Raw genomic sequence first — 18789 nt, forward strand, 5'->3', positions numbered from 1 at the left:
GAAATGCCAAGGCATGAAAGTGGTGGAAATCCCCATCCCAAATCCCGTCGCCTCCAGCCCCTGGCAGCCAGCGGGAGAGCTGAGAGGAAGGGACGCATGTGCAGGACACGACTCAGACTTCTCTGTGTGTCTGGACACACACCCAGAGCACGAGGGGGTTCAGCAATCGGGACAGAATGAGGGTGGCTGGGACTGGCTGGAGGATGCAGGAGCAGGCTCCCTGCAGGCCACGGATTGGGAAGCCAGGGCAAGCAGCTGGGATGCTCCCTCCCTTCCTCTGAGCGCAGCATCCCACTGCCCCGGTGGGATAAACACCCACTTCCTGCCCTTAATCAGCTCCAGAGGGGCAGGGGGGGACAGAGGGTGAGAAAAAAAAAACCCCTCTGGAAAGAAAAACTCATTTCCTGCAACAGAAGAAAAAGATAAAGTCTGGATTCATTAAAGTGAACTTTACTGGGGAGAGACGGGAAAGAGCCAAACACAATGTCCTTGAAATTTCCTCCGCGTGGCTCTGTCCACGAAAACAGGATAAAGCCGCTTCCGCTGTCTCTGCTGGAGTGCACTGGGGGGAGTGGGGCCAGGGGTTTGGTTACAGGCAGTCGAGGTGGGTGCAGACCTGCTGGAAAACCTCCTCCACGGAGCCCTCGGCATTGAGCTGGGTACAGAGGGGTTAGCTGAGGGACTTGCTCGAGGGCTCTCATCCGAGAGCAACTGGAGCTCTTCCAAGGATGCATTTTGGCCATGGGTGAAGAGACCAGGGCTCATTTACGGCAAAGGGGTGCAGGCCACCCTTGGAGGGGGTCGTGGTGGGAATGAGAGGGCTCAAGCCCACCCCAAACTAGGCAGGATTGAGTTTTCCTGCTTCCCTCGTCATCCCCATCCATCACTTCCCCTCCCCTGGGACACAAGCCCCAAGGCGTAGGGCTGGATGGTGCTGGCATCAGCCACATTCCTGCTTACCTGGCGGACGATGCCTCTGCTCTTGTAGAAGGCAATGACAGGCTCAGTGGCCTTGTAGTAGGTCTCCAAACGCTTCTTGATGGTCTCCTCGTTGTCATCCACCCTCCCGCTTGTCTCACCTCGCTTCAGCAGGCGTTTCACCATTGTGTCCTTCCCCGCATCCACGTAGAGCAGCAGTGTGGGGGGGGCGATCTGTGGACAGAGGGGACACACTTGTCACCACACTGAGTTGGTGTGGGTCTGCTTTGGTTTGGGATGGTAGCGGTCCCCACACCATCTTCTGTCTCCCTCCGCATTGTAGGAGGCAAAGGGACACTGTGGCCAAGCCCTGGCTCCCTGCCATCACCATCATGTCAGCACTGTTGTCACGCACTATCAGCCTGAGGACACTCTGGTCCCTCTCACTGTGCTCTGGGCACAGGCTGTCCCTGAGGCAGGGGGACCTGCTGCCCAGTTTAGACCCTTCTGGGATGTGATCTTCGCTGGGATGGAGAGGCCAGGCTGCTGCTGGATTGAGTCCCTGTGCTATGCTGGTGTGTGGCATGGCCCAGCATAGCACAGCACGGCACCAGCTCTCACCTTCTTTTCAAACTCCTCTCCCTGCTTCACCTCGCGGGGGTAGCCATCGATCAGGAAGCCCTTGGACACGTCTGCTTTGGCCACCATGGCATCCCGCAGCATGTCCAGCACAGTGTCCTGGAGAGGGGAGGACAGAGCTTCTAGGGCTGATATGGGACAACAACTCCCACCCAGCATTCCCAATCCCTGCTGCAAACCCTACCCTGGGACAGCAGGGCCAGAGATGCCTGAGTCATGTGTCAAGCATTACTGTAGTATCTGGTGTCCCCACTGCCACCCCTGCACACCCCACCATGTGGCAGCTGGTGGCTGGTGAGGACTCACCAGGGGCACCAGCTCTCCTTTCTCCATGATGGCCTTCAGCTTCTTGCCCCGATCTGAGCCCGAGCTGACCTCTGCCCGCAGCAGGTCCCCCGTGGAGAGGTGGGTGTAGCCATACTTCTGCACAATCTTCTCACACTGTGTCCCTTTCCCTGAGCCAGGGCCACCTGCAAGGCACATGTGTGCCCCAAGCCATGGGTAAGGAGAGGGAGGGGTACATGGGAGCAGCAGCACAGACACACAGGAGTACTCAGAACTTGGTGACATGTTGGTTGGTCTCCCGAAGCCAAGCACCAGGTGAATGGACAGAGCTTCTCCAGAGGTTGCCAAGTGCTTGGGGGTGGCATGGGCTGCTGGGAATTGGCATGTGGGCACCACACCCTGATGGCACCCAGGGCATCACTGCCCTGGGCGTCACCGTCCCATTGGCACCAGGGCATCCCCACCCCCATCTGGGATGTCCCTGTCCCAGTAGCTCCCAGGGTATCATGACCCCTGTCATTGCTGCCAGATGGCACCCAGGGCACCACCACTCTATCCAGGACCCAGGACATCACTGTTCTATTGGCACCTGGCCATCACCACTGCCTGATGGCACCCAGGACATCACCACACCCTGATGACACCCAGGGCATCACCAACCAAGGTTTTATCACTTTACCTCCCAGGGGTTTGTTGTCACATCAACCCCCAGTGGTTTACTGTCACCAGACACCTCTCTGGTGTCAGCATACTCCTGGTATACACCTCTCCTGGTCCCAGCATACCCCATGTGGCCTCGAAGAGCCAAGCTGGAGCCATGGCCATTCTGCAGTGCCTGGGAATAGCCCAGTCTCAGCCTCCACCCCTGTCTCCCCAGCCTAGAGGTACAGGGAAAAGGCCTGGGCTGACCCACCAGTGACAGGACCTGGACACAGACTTACCCACCACAAAGATGATTTTGTGCTGCTTGAGCTTTTCTGGAGGAGAGAAAGGAAAAAAATAATTATCAAAAGCCAAAAGGTCCATCGGGGAGTGAGGTGTCCCCAGGGGGTGCCAGATCCAGGGCAGGCATCCCTGGGGATGGAGGGGACCGATCCCAGAGTCCTGGGGGAAGATGGAGAGGGAAGCAGACGCGTGTCCTGGTCACCTGGGCAGGCTGGGATGTCTGGACACATCTGAGCACAAAGACCCCATGGCACCTCGGCCATGGGGCTGGAATCCCACTACCACGTGGTGTCCCAGAGGTAGTCATTGTCCACGACTCCACCGCAGGCAGGGACTGGCCTCATCCATCCCTGTGGCCGGCGTGTCACCCCGGCAGGCTAACAGGGGCTGTGGCAGGCTTGGCTTGGCACGGCCACCTTGAGCACCTGGCACAACCCCAGCAGTCTCTGGACCCCAGCATCGGTCCCTGGACCTGGTGGCCAACGTGCAAGTGGCACTGGCCACCCCATCCCCAGCACCCTGGCACAGGGTTCTCACCACCTGTGGGATCTGTGCACCAGCTGTGGGGTGGGGTGATGCCAGGGTGTGATGCCACAGGGGGAAGCAGAGCTAAGAATAAAGTTGAGCTGCTCTGGGGCCACTTTCCCATCTCCTGATTACAGCTGGATGAAATTTCAACTCCTTGGCACCCAGCACTCCCCAGGGCTGGGGATGGAGCCAAGTGGCTGGCAGGGACCAATGGGATGTGGGGTGTGTGTGGGGGCTGGAGGGACACGGGGATGGACAGAAGAGAGAGAGGCAAGGGCATGGGGGAGGGGTGGAGGGGAGGAATGCAAGGAGGACCAGGGGCTGCATGTAATGGGGACAAATGCAGGGGGGACAGAGGGGACAGAGGAAGAGAGGGAAGGGGAATGCAGAAGGGGTGGATGCAGGGGGGACCAAGGGGGTACAGAGGGAATGGATGCTGTGGGGATGAAGTGGATTAATTCCAGGGGGGATTGATGCAGGCAACCAAGGGAATGGATACAAGGGAGACAGGGAGATGCAGACGGATCACTCACCTGCCGACATGCTGCCGTGGTCTAGGCACGGAAGCACTTAAGGCTGCAAGGGAAGAGCAGGATAAACAACTCAGCACATCAGTGACACACGGGTCACCAAGCGTCTGGGGAGAGAAAGGGTCTCCCTTTTTGGCTCCAAGGACAGGCTGGGGAGGTGGGACGGAAGACACAACTCCTGGCTTCTCCCTGAAATAGGGAGCTGAGGATCTCTGCTTCTGCGGCCATCACTCACCTGGCTCCCAGCAGTCACCCTCTGCATCCGGCTGCGGTAAGGGCATCCCCATGCCGGGTGACGCGTGGTGACGTTGCCGGCATCCTCCCCTGCCCTGCCCACATCCCAATGCCTGGGGTGCTGCCCAACAGCCGGAAACCCGCTCGGGATGCCCGGTGCCACCAGGACACCAAGGGATGACGGCACCCCCAGCTCCCCACGGGCTGGTTTGAGCGGGGTGTCCTAAGGAGGGGCTTGCAGCACCCCACTGCACCCCCAGGACTTCGGGGGGGTGTTTGGCCACCCCGCCTGCTCACACCCAGCCCCGCAGCACACGACCTGCTTGGCCACAGTGCGTCACCCCAAACCGGCTGGACGAGGAGCAGGGATGGGGCATTCTGCGACCAGAGGAGCCGGTGGCCGCTGACAGGTCGTGTTACAACCTCGAAAGGGCAGAGGCTAAGAATGGCCGGACTGAAACCGGCACCGGGTCACGTCCCACCAGCGCTGCGGGTGGGAGATGCCTGAGGGTCCTGAGATGGCCCCGACGAGGTTTGGGGGGTGCAGGACCCCCGGGTTCCTAACTGTGGGGACGCTGAGACCCAAGACAGCTGGCACCACTCTTGGTGGGGCGATGAGACGCTACGGGCAGCCCCGGCTCTCAGTGCGGGCTGGGCGCCTGATCCAGTGTGGTGCCGGTCCCATGGGTGCCAGGGTGAGGGTGATGTGGAGGTGACTGGTCCAGAGGCGACGGGGGGGGGGGGGGGGGGGGGCGCTGACCCGCTCGGTCGGGGCTGGGGAGGGGCTGGGTGGGGGGTGCAGGGTGGCCTTGTGACTCCCCAGCCAAGGCCGTTGCGGGCTGCACCCCGGGGTGCCCCCGGCAATCTCACCTCACCGCCAGCTCCAACCCACCCCTCCCATCCCACCGGCATCCTGCCCCCCGCAAGCCCCTCCCTGGGGCCAGATTCCCCGGACCGGGCTGCTCCAGCACCGCTTGCAGTGCCCCCGCCACCCCTCGCAAGCGCCAAGCAAAGGCTCCCCGGGCTCCTGCACTGCCCCGGGCCCGGGCCCGGGCCCCGCGGGGGTCCCGCACTGACCTGGACCGGCCGCCGCCCGCGCCGTGCCCGCCGGTACCGCTATTTATAGAGCACGGCGGCGCGCGGGGCACGCCGGGAGCGCGCGGCACCGGCAGCGCCGAGCGGGCGGCGCGGGGCGACAGGGAGGGAGAACGGGGGGAGAACCGGGGGAGAACGGGGGGAGAACCGGGGGAACAACAGGGGGACAACGAGGGGACAACGGGGGGGACAACGTGGGGAGAACGGGGGGAACAACCGGGGGAGAACGGGGGACAACCGGGGGAGGACGGGGGAAACAACAGGGGACAACGGGGGAACAACGGGGGGAACAACGGGGGGAGAACGGGAGGGAGAACGGGGGGGACAACGGGAGGGAGAACGGGGGGAGAACGGAGGGACAACGGGGGACAACGGGGGGAGAACGGAGGACAACAGGGGGGACAACGGACGGACAACGGACGGACAACGGAGGGCTACCGGGGGGACAACGGACGGACAACGGCGGGGCCGCGGCCGCCCGCGCGTGCAGGGGTGGGGAGGACGCGGTTAACCCCGGCACGGCTCGGGGGCGCGGGTCCGCCTTCAGTGGGAGCCCTCACCCTGCCGGGTCTGGGGTCTCCGGGGCTCCCCGCGCCTCCGCCCCCAGCTCCTCGGAGGAGAATGCTCTTCTCATCACTGTCCGCATGTCGCCTCCCCTTTTCTGCCCCCATTCCGTTCTCATGTCGCCATCCCTATCCCTAATTCTCATCCCTGTCCCTAATGTCCCCATTCCTGTCCCCATTCCGGTCCCATCCCTACTGTCACCATCCTTGTCCCGAATGTCCTTATGTCCCCATCCCATCCCCATGTCCCTATGCCCCCACCTCCAGCTTGCACATCCCCCCAGCTCCAGGGGTGTAAAACCCCGGGGCTGTTGCATCCTTGTTAAGATTTGATTAGTGAGAGATGCCGTATGCCAAAGCCAATAGTACAGATTTTATTTAACAATAAAATGAGGTAGAGAAAGAAGTAGAAAAGGGGTGGGGGAGAGAGACACATCGGTCAAGCAGAATATTGTCACCACCCGTGGATCGCTCAGCATCCTTTTAGTCCTTCACCCTGGTCTTCATGGTAGTGGGGATCCCGAAGTTGTTGAAAACTTTTCACTATCTCTACCTTTTTGCAAATGAAGGCATTAATGCTCATTGGCTACGTAATTCCCTTATTCCATTGGTTAAATTATTCCCTCTCTTCTAATGCTAATTAATCCCATGTTCAGTCTTTGTCTTCGAGTAGATTGTGATCCCCCTCCTGCCAGAATTACCTTTTACCCAGCTGGAGCTGATTCCACCAGTTACTGGGTTGGCTTTTCCTCATTATCAGTGACACATTCTTCTCGCCCAGTTTTGTTTACCATCCCCTAATCTGAGATAATGCTTGGACAATAGTACCACCTTTATCTTATCTCAAATTCCTTTTACGATGCCTTAACTTACATAGAAGTCTCAGGCATTTTAGGCAGGGGGAAGAGGGCCTTCGGTGGCTGCAGATGCTGTCTATCCCATAACTTGGGGTGACCAGTGATGTGTGTATGAGCAGTTGCCCCTCCACAGCTTGCCACCGTGGGAACCCTTGTCTGGATGTGTTACCCAGGATGTGCCAGACCAGGCCTAGAGCCAGTGTCATCATCCTGCTCCCTTCTGTGCCCATCTCACAGCAAAGTTCTGTGGCAACAGACTTTGAGACAGGCAACGGTGATCTCCAAGTCCTTGTACTTACCTGCCCTTCCCTCCTCCTCTGTGGCTGCAGAGACCCTGTCCCAAGACCCTGTGACCCCAGGGCACCTGGCTGGGAGTGACACAAGCTGGGGAGGTCTCAGCTGTCACCTGCACTGTGGAGGTGGCTCAGAGCTGGAGTCAGCCAGGGACTGGACATGGATCCCACCTGGACATGCTGGTCACCCTGCCAGACCCAGGGACAGCACTGCTGTGGGCTGGGGATCACTGCCAGCATCCCCAAAAACCCATCCAGACCCAGGGCTCAAGGCAACAGACTGCAGCAATATTTATTCCTGTACAAACCATTACAAAACATGGGCACCCCACTGCTTCCCCCAGCACCGAGCCCCCCAAAACCCCAGCCACAGCCAGAGGGAAACGGAGAAATGGATTCCTGCCAAGGCTCAGGACCCAAACATGCCATATTTAGTTGTTTTTCCCAAATTAACGTCTCTGCTGCTGAGAAATTAATAACAAAGTCCTGTCCCAGCCACAGGGTGCCAAGAGGCATCACTACCCCCCATTACCTGACCAGTTTTTAATTGTTTATAAGCAGCTGCTGGCCCTTCGTTACCACTAAAGAGCAGTTCCTGCTTGTTCCTTTGTCCAGGAAACCCAAGTACAAACCCCAGGGTTAGAAGTGGGGAGAAAAAAAGCCAAAACCCCCAAAAAGCTCCCAAAAATTCCATCTTTCAGTTAGAAAAGGTTTTGGCAGTGTGGGGAGCAGCAGTGCTGGGAGAGGCTAGTGTTTTTGGGGTGCTGGGGCAGGGAGGGTGGCAATGTCACCCCCACAGGGCCCCACAAAAAACTGTGGGGTTCTGCTGAGAGAAGGATGACTGAGGACTGGGATGAGGGGGCTGGGGATGGCAGAGGGGGGCTGAGCTCCAAGAGGGGGTTTCCCAACCCAGAAGGTTGGGGGAAACAGTCTCTGTGGTGACCCCAGAAGTGATGCAACCCAAAACTGAGCTGAGAGGACCTGGAACCCCCTTGTAGGCTCCCAGGGGGTGCAATCTGCATGGACTAGGATGGGGCAGGATATCATGCCCCAGTACCCTGCACATGGAGCGGGGGACACCCCAATCTTTACATTCACTACCTGGCCCCCAAAAACCAGCTCAAAACCCAACACATCCCAGGTGCAAGGAGCCACCATGCACAACAGCAGTGGTCCTGTGGGAGGCAGGTGGTGGCACCCTGATGCCTGGCTCCCACTGCTCCCAGGAGGATGCAGGGGAACCCTCATCCATCCCAGATCCAGGGGTCTGCCCAGCAGGCATGAGGCAGCCCCTAGGTCCAGGTGGGGTGGGAGAAGGTGATGTTGTAGAGGTTGGCCCAGCTGGCAAAGACCCTCTTCTCAGTGATAAAGCGGTGGTGATTGCCCCTGCGGCTCCGCTCGTTGTGGATGTAGGTCGTGCACTCATCGGGGCCCTTCGGCTCGTAGTAGTGGTAGGGCAGGCGGCGAGGTGGGGGACGGCGGCTGCAGTGGGGAAAGAAACATTGGGTGAGCCCCATGGTGGGGTCATGTGCTGGGGTGGGGGCTTGGGGGTCTCCTTACCCGCAGTAGCTGGGTGGCACCATGCCATAGACGTGGACAGCGTCACACAGCTCCACCGCGATCACCATGGTGAACCAGCCGGTGCTGAGCCATGAGCGAGACTTCTCCCTGGGGAGGAAAGACAGCAGGAAGGATGACAGGGGCGAGGTGATGAGGATAATGGACCCTGTCAGTGTCCCCAGCCTGCCTCAGGGACCCCCAGCTCAATGCTGCGGCCCATGAAGCAGCTCCAAGAGTCAGCTCTGTCTTGGGAACCTGGAGAAAGGGGGACACAACACAGGAGGTGGCTTTGAGGTACCTGTCCTTCCCTGTCTCACCCCGAAACAGGTCATCAAACTGCTTCATGCGGCCGGGGGAGACAACGTAGGCTGTCATGTTGGGGAAGGAGGTGCAGACGCGCTGGATGATCTTCAGGAGACTCTTCTGCATCTTGGTGGGCGGCCCCCAGAAGATGAAGATGGTCTCTGGGGTCTTATTGACAAACTCCTGGGGCCGCTTGAGGACACGGTAGAGGCTAGAATGAGCCACCACACGGAAGCTGGTCTTGTTGCCCACATCAGCATTGTAGCCTGTGGTGGGAGCGTCGTTCATGCGGATGGTGCACTCAGCCCCGTCGATGACCGTGCCCAGGTGGGTGCCCAGGAGGTGGCTGGAGCTGGTGACAATGACGCATTGGTGGCAGCGGGCAGTCAGGGTCTGGTGATGACAAGTGCCGTGGGCAGGTGACTTTTGGTGTCACCGTGGACAGGGTATTACTGTCCCCTGCAGAGCCACTGTCCTCTGCCAGCAGAGAGACAGACCCTGTGTCACCGCCGAGGCCGGGCCCTGCTGCCCAGCTCGTACCTTGTTCCCACAGACTGGCAGGTACCCGCTTTTCACGCCCCACTTCTTGAGGTCGGGGGGCCGGCGGGCTCTGCCCCGCAGGCGGCTGTAGGGGAAGACCTCGTTCCCGTTGCCAGAGCTGTAGATGATCAGCAACATGATCAGGGCAAAGAGGACCCCCAGGGCGGCGGCACGCTGGCTCTGCGGGCGGGGGGATAGCGTCAGCCGCTGCCCCCACCCCACGGGTGTTGGCATCCACCCCACTCCCACGGCATCTCCAGCAGGATGCCTGCTGTCCCCAGGGAGGTCCCCGGGGTGATTCTCTTGGCACTCACCGTGCTGCCACTCATGTCTCCGTGCCGGCCTCAGCACACAGTGATTGCCGGCGTCCTGCGAGCACCTGCAAGGCACACGGTCATCCCCAGCCTGGCCCATCATCCCCAGGCTGCCAGGCTGGTGGGGGTACAGGATCAGGTGTACACGGGATAAATCTCCAGGTCCCCCTCTGAAGAGGAGAACAATCCCCCGGAATCAATGAGGGGAAAAGAAATGCTGTGGGCAGAGGCTGGGCAGACTCCAGGATCCCCACATTAAGCTGGTCTCCAGGGAGGATTATCCTCCCCTCGTGGGGATGAAACCACTCAAACCGCAGGGTTAGGGGGGGTCAACCTGCTGCTTGTGCCGTGAAATTCCATTAAAACCACCACCAGAGCAGTCTTGGAACAAGAGGGAATGCAAGGAAGTGAGGCCTGCCCCAGTCAGTGCATGCATGGGCTTGCATCCAGCAGACCTGCAGGGACCTCTCCAGCCCCGGGACCCACTCTAACCTCCACTCAAAGCGGGTTGACCCAGTTTAGTTTTGGGAGCCCTGGTTAGTGAGCCCCAGCCATTCCTGCAGCTCTCCAAGCAAGTGGAAATTTAAAACCACTGAAGCTTCTTTACTAATTGTCACAAGGAAAATTATGCAACAGCCTGAGATCAACCCCTGGGGGGAGCTGACACCTCGAAACGCTCTCAGGGCTAGAGGTGGTGCCAGAAGGTACCAGCCTGCCCGGGGAGCCCAGGCCATGGCCGGACGTGGTGCTGCTGGGGGGCTTCGTCGTGCAAGGGCTGGGGACGCTGTGGGACCCCCACTCCCGGACCCCACTTCGCTCCCTCCATAACTCTCGGGCCATGTGGGACCCCACGGAGGGGCCCCGAGGGCGGGACCCCGCGGCCTTACCTGGCGGGGGCTCTCATGGGGAGACCGTCACCTCCTGCGCCCCGCGGGCGGCGGGTGCTGCCCGGCCCCTGCGGCGGGCTCGGCCATGGCCGGCACCGGGACTCACGCTGCCGCTCTACGGGAAAATGCTGCTTCAGACCCGGCCCCCTTCCTCCGCCGGGGGTCCCCCAGCCGCGGATGCGAGCCCTTCCGCCCCCCGGGAAGGAAAAAACCCACCCGGCCCCAGGTGCGAACCTGCCGCCACTCCTACGTGCGAGTCCTCCCTCGCCCCCGGGAACATCCCCCCCACCCCCGGCAGCGGCCGCAGCGACACGGGAGGGAGCCGGACCCTTCCTACGCCTCTATCCCCCGTGCACCGGCCCCGGGGCCGCTCCTCCGCCCGGCCACGGCGCGTTCCGCCCCTGCACCGGCCGAACGGGCCCGGCCTGGCCGCGCGAACTCCACCGACCCTTCCGCCCCGCAGTGCGCTCCGATACCGATACCGCTGCCGCTACCGATACCGCTGCCGCTGCTGCTACCGATACCGCTGCCGCTACCGATACCGCTACCGATATCGCTGCCGACACAGATCGTGCCGCTGCCGCCGCCCAGGCCGGGTCCTAGTGCCGCCCTCACGGGATGCGGAGCACCGCCGGGTCCTACTGCCGCCCTCCAGGGATCGGGAGGGCCGCCGGTCCTAGTGCCGCCGGGACGGCCGCCGGGAAAGGCCGGGACTAATCCCCCGGTCCCCGAGGGCACCGGTGCGGACAGCGCTGCCCGGCTGTGCCAGGAGCAGCACGCCGTGCCTGAGCCGCTGCCGGGCGCAGCGCATCGCTGGGATGCCGGTCTCCCCCGCGGGGGCCGGGAGCTCAGGGCCCCGCGCTGGGGGGCTGCGTGGCGCAGGGAGGGGGCTCCACCGCTGGCAGGGACCTACATCCGTGACGCCTGTCCACAGGGATTCTGGCTCCGCTGTGCCGGTGATGCCTTGCCCTGCGTAGGGCTGTGGCAGCTCCCGCAGTTCCTGGACCACTCGCTCCTCACTGCACCCCAGGATGCCTGCCCATCCTCTCACCCCCGGCCCCAGATACCACCGGACCCATCCAAACATGTGGCATCTGTTTACATGTTCAAAGAGCTGCTGTGGGCTCAGGGCCACACGTGCCCATGGCATGTCCCATCTCTCCAGGAACATGGGAGCTGCCATGTGACAGCCCAGCAGCACTGCGCCCTGTGGGACTGAGGATCACCCCAGACTCAGCACCCATCCTGCACAGATGCAGCTGCTGGTTCCTAAATAACCTCAACTGCTTTCAGCACCCTCTTCCATGTTTAGGCTCAGCTCTACCCCATTGTCACCTCCCCCTCTTATTTATAGCCTGGCAGCCTGTGACAAGCTGCTGAGTATCCCCTCCTCCCTCATTCCCTGTCCTGTCCTACAGCCACAAGGGGCACAGCAAGGGGCACTATTGAGTTAAAATCAATTTTAATAGGCACGTTTACTTTGGTCTGAATCCAAGGACACTTGTGACAAGGCAACTCGGAGCCCCTAGGGCCCGTGTGGCTTCAGGGCTTCCCAGCTGAGGGGATGCAGGCACCAAGTAGCAGAAGGCAGAGCCTGGATCCAGCTGCCTGCACCCCACACCCAGCACTGTCCAGAGGGCACAAGTGGAGCAAGGACCACAGTAGAGCTTTGTCCTTGTGAGAGGCACCAGCTTGTGGCCCATGCCCTGCTGGAGTCCAGCAGCATGTCTAATCCTGCATTAAATACTCCTCCTAGTAGAGTGGGTGGAAAACTGGGTCTCCCTGGGTCCATCCAAGCAGGTGTTTGGAGCTGATGGGGCTCCGTGGGTCCAGCTCATGCGCCCCATGTACCAACACGAGGGTTCCCAGCCCATCCACCAGCTGGGGAAACAGGCACTGCTGCTGCAGAGATGGAGACTCCCCGCTCCAGGGCTTAGCAAAAGGTGTCCAACGTGGCACTGGCAGAGCTGAGACGTGTTGCTGCAGGATGAGAGCTGCCCTGCTGCCGCGGTTCCGGCTGCCCCACCCCACAGCTGGCGCCCTACTCGCCTACCCAGGATGAGTGGTTGAAGACAATGTTCTTCCTCTTGGCCCAGCGAGAGAAGATGGCTTTCTCAGTGATGAAGCGGTGCCCTGCATGGTGAGCAAGCTCGTGCATCAGGTACATCTTGCACTCGTCCAGCTTACCCTTCTCAAAGTAGTGGTACGGCACACTGGAGTGGTTCTTCTCCCTGGCAGGAGGGGAGAGGGTGAGTGTGGGACTTGGGGGGACACCAGACCACCCCACGCCTGCCCCTGCCACCTTCCACACACCTGCAGTAGCTGTCACTGACCATGCCGAATACATGGATTTGCTCGCACAGCTCCATGGCCAGGATCATGGTGAACCAGCCTGTGCTCAGGAAGGAGCCGGATTTCATCCTGCAAAGCATCTTGGTCACACAGGAGTGGGTGGCACTGCTGCTGGCCTGGCCACACTACAGAGGGGACAGGTGGTACGTCAGGGGGACCTGACAGGGCTCCTCAGGAGCCAGCAGTACCTGTTCTTCCCTGTCTCATTCTGGAAGACGTCATCACAGTATGTCATCTTCTCCTCAGTCAGGGTGTAGATCTGCAGCTGGGGGTACTTTTCCATCACCTTGAGCAGTGCCTGGTAGGTTGGGCCCACCTTCTCCCTGTTCAACTTCTTTGCTGGCCCCCAGATGAAGTAGAGGGTCTCCTGGGACTGTTGGAAGAAGTAGGGCTGGTTCCTCAGCAGCAGTGGAACGCTGGTGTGTGAGACCACTCGGATAGTGCTGCGTGTCCCCACGTCCCGCTCGTAGCCGGCAGTGGGGGCATGGTTCATGCGCACAACACACTCCTGCCGGTCGATGGCCTCTCCTAGCTGCGAGCCCAGCATCTGCCCCGAGCTGGAGACAATGGCACAGTGGCGGCACAGCACTCGCTCCAGCGGCTGTAGGGAGATGGCACCATCAGCTCCTCCTTCCCTCCCGCAGCAGCTGGATACACCACAGCCCCTGCCTGCCCTTCCCAAAGGACAGGAAAACTGAGGCGCAGGTGGGCTGAGCTGCCCCACCAGCCCCAGTGCAGCCCCACCCCCACGCACCTTCCCGTCGGGAACGCGGCTGTACCCCTGGAAGCTGCGGATGCTGGATGTAGTGGGGCTGTCCCGCAGCCCCAGGCCCGGGCAGCAAGGCTGCACGCGGGCTTTGGAGCTCAGCAGGATGTACAGCACCGCCACCACCACTGCGCACACCAGCGTTAGGAAGAGCTGGACCTAGAAGCAGAGGAGGGGAAGTTCTCCAGGTCTGTCCACGTGCACCGGCCCCGCGCCAGAGGCCGGTGGCTCCCGTGGCCATGAGGGAACTTCCCCTCGGAGGGTGTTGGGGTGTGTTGGGAGGAATGGTGCGAGGTGCTGGCCCCGGCTCGCTTCCGCCAGCGGCGATGCCCGCACGCCCTACGGACTCCGTACCGCCCGCGGGCACCGGCAGCAGCCGGGCTCAGCCCCCTCCAGCACCGCTTTTGGGGCGAGAAGCCCCTCGATGGTGGCGGGGTCCCACCGGCCCTCGCCCCCTGCCCCGCCGGGTACTCACCAGCGTCTTCATCCTCGGGGGGCTGGCGAGTCACCGGGGGGATCCGGGGGTCACCGGCAGGGTGGAGGCTCGCACCCTGCAAGCGGAGCGGGCTCAGCGGCGGCACCCCGGGGTGAGCTCGCCCAGCGGGATCCCCCCCTATCCCCCAACACCCGGGATCCCCCCCCACACCTCGTGCCGGGACCTCCCCGAGGCCATTACCGGGATCCCCCCACGCATCCTCATTCCCACGACTCCCCGGCGTCCCCCCATGTGTCCAGTGCCCCCCGTGGCTCCGCGGGTTGCCGCCCCGCCCGGCAGCGGTCGGGGCCGGGATGCCCCCCGGCGCAGAGTCCGCGGTTCCCGGTGCCGGCCCCACTCACCGAGCCGGAACCCCCAGGGCCGCCGCCGGCAGGTCCTGCTCCCCGCCCGGAGTGGGGCTGGCGGGGCGCGGAGGGGCGGAGCCGAGCAGGCACTGCCGGGACCGGCACCGCGATCGCCTCCGGCTACCCCGCCCCGCGATCCGGCTCCTCCGGGGACGCGCCCGTCCGTGCCCGTGGGCTCATTCCCGGCGTACCGGGACCGACCCCGGCACGCCCCTCGTGTGTCCCGCTACCGATCCCCGCCTCGCTCCCTACCGCGTGCGTCGGTAGCGACCCCATGACTCTTCCCCCACTCTTGCTCTGCTCTCTCAGGCTCCCCTCCCGCCCGGGGGTTCCAGCAGCCTTCCTGTTCCCGGTGCTCTCTCACCCCCGTGCACCACCAGCTCCCGATGAGCCCAGGGACACCACAAGGATCCGGAATGGCTCAGGAGTGGGACCGGGGCAGGTGAGACCCTCGGTACCCTAGACCCCATCCAACGGCCCCGTCACCTGCAGCTGCTCCTGCCAGGGTCAAGTCACAGGGCACCCATGAGAAGCGTCCCCAGAGGGAGCTGCCTGCTGGCCCAGACACTTTAATTTCTCCCCTTGGTGACAAGGAAACACGAGATGCAACCTTGAAACCAGTCCCAGAAATTGCCCTGAACAGGCCTGGAACCAGAGGGAGAAGTGACAGGGATTCCACTGGGCTCCTGCACAGGAAACAAGGCCAGAGGGGGAAGTCACATCTGGAGCTGCTCAGTCACCACTGAATTCATGCCCCCTTCACCTCCTTCTGCCCCAGCCCAAAACCACCCTTGTGGGGTGGGCTGAGCCCTGGCCAGAAGGTGAGGGGCAGGGAAGGGCAGCAAGGGGTTCGACAGCCCAGCATGGCCTGGCAGCCTCTGCAAGAGCTGGAAACAAACCTACAGCCAGAGCCTCATCTCTGGACCCTCCACTGGCTCCTGCAGCCAGGTTCAGCGCAACACCTGTGGCTGTTGGTGTGCCCCCAGCCACCAGGATCACCCCCAGGCAGGATGGGAGACCGTGGGACATGCTGCTGGCAGGAAGTTCAGAGTACATGCAAGAAAGGTCAGAGTGCCCCAAATCTGCCCTCCACAGGCAGGGTACAGCAGCCTTAAGCACGGCAGAGCCAGCACGAAGTTGGGCTAGGTTCTCTATGGTGCTTTCCTGCCTGACCTCACTGGCAGGACCTTCTCAGCAAGATGCCATGCACTCCCAGGGCCATGCAGCTGAACCCACACTGGCAGGCCTGTGGCACCCCTTGGCATGGGCAGAAGACAGGGAGCGAGACCTTACAGACCTTTATTGAGGGTGATCCTGCTCGCTGTGGTCCAGGGGAGCTGCCAGGAGAGGAAACCTCATGGGGGAAGGACACTGGCACCACACCTGCTTGCTCAGCCCCGGCCTGGCTGGCACACGGAGCCTTGTCCAGGGCAGGAATCCAGCCAGGACTGACAGCTGTGATGGGAACCACACCCAACACTTCCTTGTGATCCAGGACATCTCCTCACCACCCTCTCAGCTGGGTGAGTGCATGGTGGGACGCAGAGGGCAGCACTGTCCCTGCACCCTCTGCGCACCCAGCCTTGTGGGAGTCCCTCTTCAGAAAGGCAAGAGCCCCCAGCACTGTGATTAGCCCTTCCAGAAGCAAATGGAGAAGGCAAACCTGTCCTTTCCAAGCCCAAAGTCTTATTTCTTTCCTCTCAGACTTGAATCAAAAACCCCCACAAACTGTATGTAAACTTTTTTAAAAATTCCCAGATGGAACAAACTACTGAGCAGAGCCAGAGCTGAGGGGAAGGAGTGCCCAGAGAGTGGGCTGGGCAGCCACAGCTGGGGAGCAGGTCCCTCAGCAGGGGCTCTGGTCCCTCACTTGATGAGCCTTGGATGAATCCTGCTTCTCTTTGGTCAGTGACTTGTAAACTACATTTAGTCTCTGCAGGAGGGAACGTGGAGCAACTCAGCGCTGGGCACCTTGGAGGAGATGTCTGCCTGGAGCTGCAGGAAAAGTCTTTTCCTGGCTACAATGCCGCAGCGTGGGCACCTCCTCATCTCCTCAGCTGGGCCTTCAGTCTGATTTCTTGGCAGGTTTCCTGCTCTTCCACATGATGAAAATTATAAAAACACCTGCCATGAGAGAGAGAACAGGTTCAGCTAGGAAACTTTTAATTCCAGGCACTCCTTAAACACCTGGTAATGAGGAAAAGAATGTCAGCAGAGAGAGCAAGAAAATTCTGCTGCCCAGAGGCTCAAACAGCCAAAGTCACACACAAACACAGCCCCAAGTCCTGTGCCAGGCTAAGCTGCAGCAGTAACCACAGAGAGTGTCACAGGTGTCACACATTAGCTAAACTCCTAGCAACCCTCTTCTCTCTCCCTAATTTAGAAGTTTCTAATTAGAACAACAGAAGTAACTCTCACCTATAAAGAGCAGCAGCAGCAGCCCAGCCACCACAGGGATGATAACTGCATATTCCCGAGGCAGGAAATACTGGTGGATCCCATGGTCACTGTCGATGAAGGGCTGCAGGGACAGAGAGGGGTGTCGGCAGGTGGACACAACACCTCGAGGTGCAGCCTCGAGGTTTTGGGAGAAGGATGGAAATATCTGGTGTGAGATGGCTAAAAATAGGGTGCCCAGACCTGCACGTGGCTCAGCCGCAGAAACCAGTGAAGGCTGAGGTTCACTGGACAACGAGGGGTGACTACTGGGGATGGCACAGGGTCCCACAACCCCGGGGGCTCGGGATGGGAGGAGCTGCTGGTGCAGAACACAGCAGATCCCTGTCTCTCTGCCCTGCAAAAGGGAGCAGTTGACACCAGCTCTGTTCCGTGGTTATCCCACCAGGATAACCATGTGGAGGCCAGTGGAAGGCTCTGGATAGTAGGGAGCAGTGTGAGAATTCCCACACAGCAGCAAATACTCCTACAGCTCTGGGAATGCCAGGAGCACAGACATGGATCAGGCAGCAGAGGGAGCAGACGCAAGAGGGGAATTCAAAATCCTTGAAATTAGAGGGGAAACTGGCCGGAGTTCAGACATTAGCCCAAGGCTGAACCTGGCCTCTCACACCTGGAAAGCTTGTGGGGAGAAGTTTCTTTCCAGGGAGAAAATCACTAACGACCCCAGTTGATGTGCCCCCAGAAATGGGCAGCCTCACAATCACTTTTCCAGAGCTCTGCATTCCCTAAACTCTTGTCCTTCCTACCAGGCTCCAGGTTTGTTAAGATTTGTCTCTTGCTATGTTTCCCTCTGTCATCTCCCACCAGAACCAGGAATCCGGCGGATGTAACTGTGGGCATTGATGACTACACCTCCATCGGGGCCAGGCTTCAGCTCTTCCCAATAGCTCATCCAGCCCTAGTTGGGTCAGCACGTGTTGGAACAGCAGGGGTGCACCACGATCAATGTTTGGTCTTGCCCAGGCAAGGCCAGGAACACCCAGATGGGACAAGGACTGGGCCAGCGCACAGAGGAAGATCTGCCCTGAAATTTTTAACGCAGCAGGCAAGAGTCCTTCGGGCACACAGGCACAACATCACCTGAACAAAGGCCAGGGAAACACCTGAGTAAGGAATGACTGGGATTATACTGGCCAGAGGAAACCCGTACCAGTACGATGATCCAGAGCGTATAGTAAACAAAGAGGACGAGGCTGAAGGCGACCAAGCCAAACCCAACCAGCTGGTCCGTCGCTGTGGCCTGCGAAGGGAGAGACAGTCAGAGCAGGATCCCCACGGCCGTGCCTGCGCAGGAGCGGCTCAAGGCACCTGCTCTGGGTTACACGGCCGCGCTGCTGCGGGGCCGGGACACAGGTGGGGCCGGGGAAAACCCGGGGCAGGGGCACCGCGTGGATAAGACAACTGCGGCGGGATAATCCAGCGTTGGCTGCCGGGCCCTTCCGCAGGAAGCTCCCTGAGCCAGTTCACACACCACATTCCAAGCACCGGGCCCGGTCTCTCCGCAGGGGCGGCAGCCAGGGAGCCTCGCCCGGGTTCCGGGCCGCGATTCAGCCCAAGCCCCCCGTGCTACCGGGCCGAGCAGGGACCCTTCCTCCCCCCGCCACGGCGCCCCGGCCCCGGGCTGGGCCCGCACTCACCATGGCGCCCCGGCCTCCTCCCCGCCAGCCCCGCCCTTCCGGCGCGGCGGCCAATTAGCGAGCGCTCCGCCGGCCCCGCCCCCGCAGCGGCCAATCGGCGAGGGGGGCGGGGCGCGCGGGAGGCCCCGCCCCGAGCAACGTCACCGCCTGGAGCCGCGAAACGGCCGGGAGGGGAGCCGGGAGCGGCCGGGAGAGGAGCAGGGAGCGGGGCCGGGAGCGGGGCGGGAGAGGGGCTGGGAGGGG

The 18789-nt window shown here is 61.3% G+C and overlaps 4 protein-coding genes across 15 annotated transcripts; all 4 read right to left on the bottom strand.

Annotated features, from left to right (window-relative positions):
• Positions 1–434: 434 nt before the first annotated feature.
• On the bottom strand, positions 435–5218 carry AK1 (adenylate kinase 1). Of its 2 annotated transcripts, none has more exons than XM_039561576.1 (7): positions 5157–5218; positions 3849–3891; positions 2784–2819; positions 1864–2027; positions 1540–1656; positions 961–1152; positions 435–655 (listed from the first exon to the last, which is right to left on the bottom strand). In XM_039561576.1, exons 2-7 carry the CDS (start codon positions 3856–3858, stop codon positions 590–592), a joined length of 585 nt encoding a protein of 194 aa, XP_039417510.1. In that variant the 5' UTR covers positions 3859–3891; positions 5157–5218; the 3' UTR covers positions 435–589. The 2 variants fall into 2 exon arrangements, with proteins under 2 accessions (XP_039417510.1, XP_010395975.1); XM_010397673.3 differs by lacking the exon at positions 5157–5218 and adding an exon at positions 4081–4130.
• Positions 5219–7154: 1936 nt separating this feature from the next.
• Positions 7155–11281, bottom strand: ST6GALNAC6 (ST6 N-acetylgalactosaminide alpha-2,6-sialyltransferase 6). 7 transcript variants are annotated; one of them, XM_039561587.1, is made up of 7 exons: positions 11040–11281; positions 10492–10606; positions 9605–9669; positions 9291–9470; positions 8746–9143; positions 8448–8555; positions 7155–8369 (listed from the first exon to the last, which is right to left on the bottom strand). In XM_039561587.1, the coding sequence occupies exons 3-7, from the start codon at positions 9617–9619 to the stop codon at positions 8180–8182; spliced, it is 891 nt and encodes a 296-aa protein (XP_039417521.1). In that variant the 5' UTR covers positions 9620–9669; positions 10492–10606; positions 11040–11281; the 3' UTR covers positions 7155–8179. The 7 variants fall into 7 exon arrangements, with proteins under 7 accessions (XP_039417521.1, XP_039417520.1, XP_039417518.1 ...); XM_039561586.1 differs by having other exon boundaries at positions 11010–11281; XM_039561584.1 differs by having other exon boundaries at positions 10992–11281.
• Positions 11282–11936: 655 nt separating this feature from the next.
• On the bottom strand, positions 11937–15834 carry ST6GALNAC4 (ST6 N-acetylgalactosaminide alpha-2,6-sialyltransferase 4). Of its 5 annotated transcripts, XM_039561579.1 has the most exons (8): positions 15747–15832; positions 14936–15135; positions 14085–14160; positions 13598–13768; positions 13032–13444; positions 12805–12912; positions 12545–12722; positions 11937–12458 (listed from the first exon to the last, which is right to left on the bottom strand). In XM_039561579.1, the coding sequence occupies exons 3-8, from the start codon at positions 14094–14096 to the stop codon at positions 12231–12233; spliced, it is 1110 nt and encodes a 369-aa protein (XP_039417513.1). In that variant the 5' UTR covers positions 14097–14160; positions 14936–15135; positions 15747–15832; the 3' UTR covers positions 11937–12230. The 5 variants fall into 5 exon arrangements, with proteins under 5 accessions (XP_039417513.1, XP_039417512.1, XP_039417511.1 ...); XM_039561578.1 differs by lacking the exon at positions 14936–15135 and having other exon boundaries at positions 15747–15834; XM_039561577.1 differs by lacking the exons at positions 14936–15135; positions 15747–15832 and adding an exon at positions 14447–14718.
• Positions 15733–18643, bottom strand: DPM2 (dolichyl-phosphate mannosyltransferase subunit 2, regulatory). The gene is made up of 4 exons (XM_039561589.1): positions 18547–18643; positions 18060–18149; positions 16868–16970; positions 15733–16573 (listed from the first exon to the last, which is right to left on the bottom strand). Exons 1-4 carry the CDS (start codon positions 18547–18549, stop codon positions 16515–16517), a joined length of 255 nt encoding a protein of 84 aa, XP_039417523.1. The 5' UTR covers positions 18550–18643; the 3' UTR covers positions 15733–16514.
• Between the last annotated feature and the right edge of the window lie 146 nt (positions 18644–18789).

The sequence above is a fragment of the Corvus cornix genome, chromosome 17 (assembly GCF_000738735.6).
Source record: "Corvus cornix cornix isolate S_Up_H32 chromosome 17, ASM73873v5, whole genome shotgun sequence".
Taxonomy (NCBI): Eukaryota; Metazoa; Chordata; class Aves; order Passeriformes; family Corvidae; genus Corvus; species Corvus cornix.